The sequence below is a fragment of the Filicampus tigris genome, chromosome 7, assembly GCF_054856515.1.
Source record: "Filicampus tigris isolate MCC_2025a chromosome 7, RoL_Ftig_1.0, whole genome shotgun sequence".
NCBI classification, from domain to species: domain Eukaryota; kingdom Metazoa; phylum Chordata; class Actinopteri; order Syngnathiformes; family Syngnathidae; genus Filicampus; species Filicampus tigris.
This window is the reverse complement of record NC_141223.1, coordinates 10,211,164-10,220,219: the sequence shown is the minus strand read 5'-3', so window position 1 is coordinate 10,220,219 and position 9,056 is coordinate 10,211,164. Positions and strand designations below refer to the sequence as shown.

Here is a 9,056-nt window from a genome sequence, read left to right as displayed (position 1 = left end):
CTCCAATGAGATTTTTTTTTCAACTTTTATCTTTTTCCTCATGTTTCAAAAGGTTTCAGAATGACACATTTGACCTGACATACAGCTTCTCATCTGGTACACCAATATTGTAGGATAATATTCACCCTACGGTAGTATAACTTCATGGAATAGTTTTTAGTCTTGGCCCTAAATTCCAAAATAGAAGCAATTTGATTTTGCAGATGTGAAAAAAACCTGCGCCCCTGTGCCTCCTGCCTTCTCTGACGTACGAGTCACGTGCTGTGTGTCTCATAGCATGTGGAACTGTCCGCGGTGCTGAGCGCACACTCACGCTGCAGACAGAGACGCTCACACCACTCAACGAGAACGTCCACGCAAACAAAGTCCAAAAAGGTAAGAATTTTTACTTCAATCATGACAGCTGAACCCACACAAAATTCATTCCCATCACACGAAGAGAGTGAGACTTCGTGTGGTTAAATTATTTTCAATTTTAAGGCTTTTTGTTGGGCAGCTGTTCACCAACCTGATGCTCTGATCTTGTGTTGTCTTTGTTAGCATGCGTGCATGTCTTGTTAGATTATTTGATTTTATCATCACTCCTTTTGGTCGTTGTTTACTGATTTTCCCTGCTTGCCAGTTTGCCATCTGCACAGAATAGCTTTTCAGAGTTTGTCAGTTTTAAAAACCAGTAAAAATGTAAACATAAAAAAACCTGACTATTTGCTCATTTGAAAAGTAACGTCACAATGTAACGCCTTTCTTAAGCTGGTGCGTCAAAGCGGGACAGACACAGGCATTACTTATTTATTCAAAATTGCTGTGTGCTGGTAATAGTGAGTGATGAGTGCTGTTTGAAAGGGTTTGCGCATAAATGTGGCTTCTGTGGGAGCATTAGTCTTACCGGGTTGCCTTGACAACAGGGCCATGACTCACGGTGAGCATCAATTGAACGACTAATGAGATTTGTAGGGGAGCTGAATGCTGCTATGCTGCTGCAGGATGTGATCCTCAGATAGGAAGCAACAGGCGGCAGCGAATGCATCGCTGCAGCGCTAAGCAATCCAAATTCTATTTGTTAATCATTACTCTCAAGCAGCGCACAGTAAAAGATGAATACGTACCACAAACATTCTCAGACATTCAATTGCAATTTTTCTGCTCATGTTTAGAGACAAACATTGACTGCCTAACATAATGAAGAGGTTGTTTGTATATTAAAGAAAATCAATCGTACATTGCATTAGCTCACTAGTGATGGCAGTATTATGCATATTCTGTTACAAAAGCTGGACCAAGTGTTTTCACTTTCCAAATTCAACCATACTCGATGTAATTATTTTCGGCTCTGATGAATGATATTGTAGTTATAAATGTGTTAGTTATTCATTTTATTTAACAGCATGAATGAATCATTATGAATAGCCTGCTGTGATTGTAGTTTAGTTTTGGTGAACATGACACAGAGGAATGAGTCTATTATTTTGGTTAATATTTAGCCACAAGAGAGGAACAACATACATCTTCCGTCCATCTATCAGGCTGCATTTTTTTTTTAGCAGACGACCTGTAGTATGTGTGTCAATGTTGACTATCTCCTCTAACTAATACTGTGCATGCATACATGTTGGAGGCTGGTTTACATGTGCACAAGTAACCTAAGCATGTTTCGACAAACATTAAGGGCTCTATTTTTGTAGACAGCACATTTGTGCCATGGCACAAAAGCCAGCGCATCCTGATTTTTGTATCAGCGCAAGGCTCGCTATGCGTCTTTACCAATTTGGCTGACCCAGGCTGGGTGGGAGTGTCTTGGAGCTGCAGATGGCGGAGTGGCAATTTAGTGGCAGGAAGTCAATTTAAACATTACACCTGCTCAGACCATGTCCAACACCAGAACAATTGATCTAACGTGACATATTTCTATCATAAATGTGTGAACAATGGCCATCAGACCCTCTGAATCATTGTATTACATTTTTTTAAATCAACCCAGGTGGGACACAAATGATCACTGGTGATGGGGTAGTCTGCAAGTGCCCACTTCACGGCACCGATGTGCTTCCTCCATGTGGACACTCTAGTGCACGACGAGCGTGCCGCGTTTGAAAGACTAAAAGGAGACGCTTTGATTGGCCATGATCAAAGTAGGCTGTGACCACTCCCACAGCAGTGCAGACCTCCCACATCTTACCAAAATCAGGTCAAACCCACCTCCACGCAGAGTCACCCCACGCGCGGTGCAGGATTTGAGCCAAAAATCACAAAAATAGAGCCCTTGAAGTGATTTTGAAACCATAGAACTTACACGATCACAACGCCCAATTTTGTTTTCTTAAAGGTCAGTGCTGATTTGTGCATCTTGGACTGTTCTCTGCAGGTTTCACAATGCTGCCGTTCCCTCGCAATTCCACTAGAGGCAAACCTTCCCTCCTGTGTTTGGCTCAGCTTCTCTTCATCACACTGTGTCCCCGCTCCATTCACGGGGCTACTCTGCGAGAGCATCGACTACGGGAGAGTGAATCAGACCCGCCCCAGTCACCTAACGCTGACATGTTCAAAGCCTTGGAGTACATCGAAAGCCTTCGTCAGAGAACAGACTCACAGGAGAAGCCGCTTCTCCCCACAGGGAACGCCGGTCGCCACTTGGACGATGCTCAGAAGATGCGCGCCATACTGAGACTGGCTCCCAACCCGGCACGTGCTAAAAATAACGACGAGGAAGACGACGCGGATGAAGAGAGAAGCGAGGACAAGAGCGAAGAGCTGCTCCAGGCCGTACTCAGCACCCTACAGCAGACCGAAAAGGCCTCCGAGCCCGCTTTGCTTCGCCCTTCCTCGTCGAGGGGTGATGACATGAAAGGTGGCGTGTACCCCAGGGTGCAGAAGCATCAGGGCATCACGCCTCACAAGAAAATGCCCTTAATGTTTGAGGATGATGAAGAAGGTAAGGGCGATGAAGAGGAGGAGGAGGATGATCACGAGAGCCCGTTGAAACGCACCAACGAGAATGTCGAGGAGAAGTACACGCCTCAAAACCTTGCAACGCTGCAGTCAGTCTTTGACGAACTGGACAAGTTTACCAATGAGAAGCCCGCACAAAAACGACAGGATGAGGAGGATGACGCCGAGGAGGAAGAGGAAGAAGGGGAAGATGTGTTCAATCTAAGAAACGTGGTATACGACGACGAAGGTGAGGACCTTACGGACTGGGGTCCGCTGGAAGAGCAAGGCGAGGAGGAGGAGGAGGAGGAGGCGGGGGAGGACAAACGCCAAGTGGATCGGAACCTCGATTATATTAATGATGACGAAGAGCAGGATGAGGACGAAAGGTATCCGGTTAGGAGGTCAAACGATCCAGACCAGGTCGACTACTACCTACTTAAGGTGTTGGAAAGAACAGAGGAGGAGGAGCAGAAGCGAGCAATCGAAGAAGAGGAGAACGAGAGGGCTGAGAGGCAAGTCGCTCAGTACAAAGATTACATTGACCCACGACTTATCTATCAGATCATTCAAATCTCCCAGAAATACCAAATTCCGCCTGAGGATCTCCTGGATATGCTCAAGACAGGGGAACCAACAAGTCAAAGAAAGACACAAGACAGGAGGGACAAAAACAGACTCTGGAAGAAGCTATACAAGATTCCGCATATCAAATTCTACAACAGACGCCTTCCTGCCAGAAAGAGCAGCCCCAAAAACCTGCAGAAGGAAGCCATCCTCAACATCCTGGGATTGGGCAACAGCCAGAACCGAGATCAAACTCCCGTCAGGAAACCGTACAGAAGCCCTGCATCACGACTTCACGCTCTGACAGCGGGGCGCACGGGGGACGCCTCTCCCACGCAGCGACGTTTCCCTCCCAGCAAGTCAAAGGACTATGACGACACGGCAGATGGCGAGCTGGCGGCGTATCTGGCGGCTCAGATGCTGGCGCGCTATCCCGGCCCAGCGTACCGCTACGGCAAGGCCGGCCAAAAGCGGGACGAGGCGGGGCAGAGCGCGACGGGCTCGTTTGAACAGGCCATGCAGGAGTATTTGGATCAAATAGACTCAGAACAGGAGCTGAATCAAAAGAGACGGTCTGAAGATGGCGAGACGGTCGGCAACACGCAAAGCTTTGATAATGAAGCTGTGATGAAACTAATGAGTTACTTCAACCCAGAAACTGAGGACAGTCAGAGCGAGGCCAAAGCGAGCAATGGGATGTAAATCAAGTGGCAGATATCTCTCTCTCTATCGCTCTCTCGCTCTCTCTCTCTCTCTCTCTCTCTCTCTCTCTCTCTCTCTCTCTCTCTCTATATATATATATATATATATATATATATATAAATATATATATATATATATATATATATATATATATATATATATAACAGGTGCATCTCAATTAATTAGAATCGTAGACAAGTTCTTTTCAAAAGTGAAACTCATATATTGTATGGACACAGGCCTAATTGTACCTAATTAAAAAAAGTGTTTATATACTGTAAGCCTAATAGTCTATTTTTTTTTATTTAGCTGATGATGGTGATAAATTATGTGAAAATATTTCACTATTGATTTACTATTACCAATTAAATGTTCCACAATTTTCCAATTTATTGAGATGCACCACTTGTATTTCCATGTAGAATATTATTGTGCTGGTGGAGGTGGACAGAGACAAAAAAATATGTATTTTCACAGTTAAGAACATGGAGTCAACTGTGGTTCCTTTGTAGGTTAATTGAATATCTTATTTATTAGTAGAAATATGAGCGTTCTGACAATAATTTGAGTTTGTTGCTCAACATCCCATACATGTGACTCACCAGCCTTGACACACACACGCGCGCGCGCACACACACATCTGTGTTGGACCCCTTAGATTGACTTGTGTTTGTTGGTAATTCTTTCTTAAATGTGGGCATATGTGACATGCTTGAGATTAATAAAGCATTGACTTTATTTTTTCCTTCCTGTGTCCTGTTCTATTTTTCTCTCAACAACATATGGATTTTTTATTTTATTTTAATCACCAATCAATAAAACAGCTGTTAAGAAAATAATTATTCTGAGAAGCTGAGATGTGATGTTGTTACATTGAAAATGAATTCTTAGACACTGGCATAATAATAAAACTGGAATTGATTCTGTATTGATTGAAGACTTGAAAGACACTTATGAATGCATTATTTATTTGTACTGTATTGCTTCTCTAAAATACACTCGCAACCACAGCATTAGTTACCTTTGCATGTACAAATAAGTCAGAGCAGTATCGCTTTAACATCCAATCATCCATATTCCACACTCCCGAACTTATTAGGATCCTGGGTGATTTGGAGCCTACCCCAGCTGGCTTTGTGTAGGGTTCAAGCCAGCAAATCACGAGGCATATATAAACGACTTACAGTACTTTTACACCTATGTACAATTTAAAAGTCTATAATTAACCTAAGAAGAACGCAGGTCTGCATGAGAGCATTAAAAACTCAACATTGGAAGGCCAAGATGAGATTCGAAGCCAGAAATTCAGAACTCAGAAGCAGGGGGGCAAACCGTTTGGCTACCATGCTGCCTATCACTTTAACTTCATGTTGATTATTGTGGATGTAGTTTGCAGGACTGTAAAACTAGGATAACATATTGGGAGTTTTTTGAAAGTAATATTTTGTCTCTCTCAAGAAGCAAAATAAGGAAATCAAATGGTGCATTCTGCAATGATATTATTTCTTTCTTTCATATTAAGAAAAGTAACATTCTTCCTTTGGCTGCATTTTAAACCTAAACAGGATATATTGCAAAGAGCATACCTGCAGTTATTTTTGTTTTTTTAAGCAAATTTACACCAGCACTCTTTGCAGTTAATGCCAAAGTGAAAATACCGCACAAATCTAAACATTCTGGTTTATGTCCTGAGATGCGAGAGGTCACTGTCTTTTTCTGGCTCAGTAAGAAGGTTTGCTCATATATTCCTCCATTGTCTGCAATCACAAACAAAAAAAAGTTACATGAAGGTTTACATGAGTCACTTCTCTCCAAACCTACATTCATGAGGGAGTGTGAAAGCCTACTGTACCTCTTGGAGTGCGTCAGCCTCCTGTAGAGAGACACCCACGTCCACTTTGGAGGTTTCTAGCACTTCTCCTCCCATCAAGAATTCATCCAAGATGAAATACGCCTTTTCAAAATTGAAAATTATGTCCAGCTCACACACCTGGTGATGAGGCAAAACACAATGTACCACACACTGGACTGTTAGGCAATTAGCAGAGGTGGGCATTTTACTCAATTTTGCTGTCGTCATTCGTCAACGGTCATTTTTCAAGCCGAAGTGAATTGTTATCGTCAGTTGGTCAATCCGTCAGTTGGTCAATCCGTCAGTTAGTCCGTCAGTCAGTTGGTCCATCAGTCCGTCCCCCACACCAACAAAACGGGCGTCCGACACGGTTAGTCATGATTACTCTGACAGACGAAAATCCATTTCCGTCAGTGCTTAGCCCGTCATTTTTAAAAAGTGTCCCGTCATTCGTCAATTGTCGTCAGCAAAACGGGCGTCCGTCAGTGAGGGACTGACGGACCGTGTGTACATGATGTAATCACCACAAAAAAATGCATTGTTCCCTTCTTAAATTATTTCTTTTAACTTGAGCCTCAAGAGTTTTGATTTTAAAAGCCAGCTGAAAGTGCCCAAAAAAACAGGCTGGAACGCAAGAGGAAACTGTCACACATCGAGGCATTTATTAGTAACAATGTCGTTCAGATGGTAACAAAGGTGATTCAAATCAGTGCTGGTCATTTTGATTCCATGCTTTGAGTTCAGCTGTCTAGCAAGTGCAGCAATTCAGATCCAAATTACTGTGGGGGGGGGGACTCTGCATATGGTCTACCTTGGAGGATATTAGCCAATGTCTCAGGAAAAGTCATGTTTCTACAGCTGAATGCAACAGACACGTTAACAAGGACAGTGGAATGTTACATAAAGTCTTTTTTATTTACCGTCCAATCTCCTAAGGTAACAATAGAGCAGATGCACGCTGCATCGACATTATGCTTTATCTCTGTAATGACATGGGGCACATCTTGTTTGGTTAAAACAACACCATTCACCTCTACTTACATTGCCAAAGTATTTATCCAGCAGTTCAACATATCTGTGCAGCACCTCAAGGCTCAGCAGCTCATTATCTTGCTCCTCCAGACCAGCACAGAAATATAGGCTAGCGTACCTGCGGTGGAAGATATTGCTGTGAATATATTGCCACTGCTGTAGGAAGTTTCATATGCTAACCGTGACATATGACTTGAAAAAGCGACCTAAATATTTTAAGACCAACACATAAAATATTATTGTACCACTTGTTGGATTTACCGCCTTATGAATTATTTGAAGAAAACAACACCAACATAAACAGATGAAAAAATATGACACTAAGCTTAGTAAACAAGTGTTGTTGTATTTCCTCTGCCAAGCACAAACACAGGAATGTGAGACATACTGTAGGGCTCTATTTTCCTAGACAGCACTGTGCTGGGGACGTAATCTGATCCTGATTTTCGTGCCAGCGCAAGAACCAAAAAATAACATCCTGAGGAAATAGATTTTTTACTGCTATTTTTTTTTAAAACAACCACATAACATTGCCTCATAAAGTCTGTTTAGCTTAATGCTAAGAAACAATGCCAAACGCCATAGACATGCTAACAAAAAGCATTGTTGGACCGTTGATGATGTTAAAACCGGGGCTCTAAGTAAACACCCGCCAACCCGCCAAATGCGGGTTGAAATTCATTTTGGCAGGTGTTGATAAAAACTTACTACCCAGTTTGTCTGGTGATCAGATATATACAGATATACAGTACTTATGGTTGTGCACAGAGTCCTGAAATTGATTGGAATTGATTGGTTCTATTGTCCCAGAATCATTTACGTTTTAAATTTCCGGTTCCCAGTTACGGTACCAACCAGAGTAAGAACTTGCTGGGACTACCGAAGAAGCACGTGCAGGCACGTGCCACGCGGGTGCACCTGGTGCCGATCACACGTGTGGCTTAACTTTGATAAATTAAATGAAGAGTCGCCTCAGTGCAACGTTTACAATAAAATGACATTGTACAGAGTAGGTGACTTGATGTGTATAAGTAATTGGAGTGCCATTCTGATGAGCTTGGTGCTCAACACCGAGCCAAAGCCGACAGCGCGCTGAACTTTAGTGTCATAATCGGGTGAGTTAAACAATAAAATACGCCTATTGCCAACATTGTCGCATCCAACAACTAAACGGTGCATAGGTCAACTCAAATACAAATAACCAGCTGACATTAACATAGGTTAATGGTATGGTATTCTAAGAAAGTGTTTGAGGCACCACAGTATGTGTAGCTCACCTTACCCACTAGGTATCAACAAAGGCAAAAACTGCAAGGTGAAATGAACAGTTGCTACATTTCATGCACATGAACCTCTTATAGACGATCTTGAGATCTCGCCATTGCAGGAAGTTGCACGAACGCGGCGCACGGGTCAACACAATCATCATCATGTCCCGGATGATCTTCCTCTTCTCCCGATCTGTTAATGGTGTGAACCACTTCTGCAGACGTAGCTTTCCCTGCTTGCTGAACAGCAACAAGAAGTGAATCTGGAAAAAGTTCAAACGCAGACTCATCAGACAATATAATTCAGCTCTGCTGAGTTTAAACAGTAGTATGCTTTGATTCAAATAAAGGACACTAACCACAAATTGTGTGAACATCTTGAAGGGAAGCACCAACTTTTTACGTGGTGAAAGCTACTTTAGTTTTCACTTTCTGGACCTGGATTACCCGCCTCTGGTTATACTGTATTTACATACTGTATACACATGTGGACAAAATTGTTGGTACCCCTCTGTAATACTAAATAATATTAATAATCAAATAAAGTGGAAAATAGTCATGAAAAATAAAAATGAAATGAAAATTAACCAATGAAACTCAAACATTGCTTGAATTGTGGTTCGACAGAATTCTTTTTCAAAAATTATACACATGAAACAGGCCAGGACAAAAATGATGGTATCCCAAGAAAAGATTGAAAATACTTTGAC

The 9,056-nt window shown here is 42.4% G+C and overlaps 2 protein-coding genes across 2 annotated transcripts; one reads left to right on the top strand and one right to left on the bottom strand.

Annotated features, from left to right (window-relative positions):
* The first annotated feature begins 276 nt into the window (after window positions 1-276).
* scg2a (secretogranin II a) lies at window positions 277-4,939 on the top strand. The gene is made up of 2 exons (XM_086036854.1): window positions 277-375; window positions 2,363-4,939. The coding sequence occupies exon 2, from the start codon at window positions 2,371-2,373 to the stop codon at window positions 4,192-4,194; it is 1,824 nt and encodes a 607-aa protein (XP_085892980.1). The 5' UTR covers window positions 277-375; window positions 2,363-2,370; the 3' UTR covers window positions 4,195-4,939.
* A 976-nt stretch (window positions 4,940-5,915) lies between these two features.
* ap1s3a (adaptor related protein complex 1 subunit sigma 3a) lies at window positions 5,916-8,636 on the bottom strand. The gene is made up of 4 exons (XM_086036046.1): window positions 8,431-8,636; window positions 7,088-7,196; window positions 6,047-6,184; window positions 5,916-5,951 (listed from the first exon to the last, which is right to left on the bottom strand). Exons 1-4 carry the CDS (start codon window positions 8,634-8,636, stop codon window positions 5,916-5,918), a joined length of 489 nt encoding a protein of 162 aa, XP_085892172.1.
* Window positions 8,637-9,056: the final 420 nt, after the last annotated feature.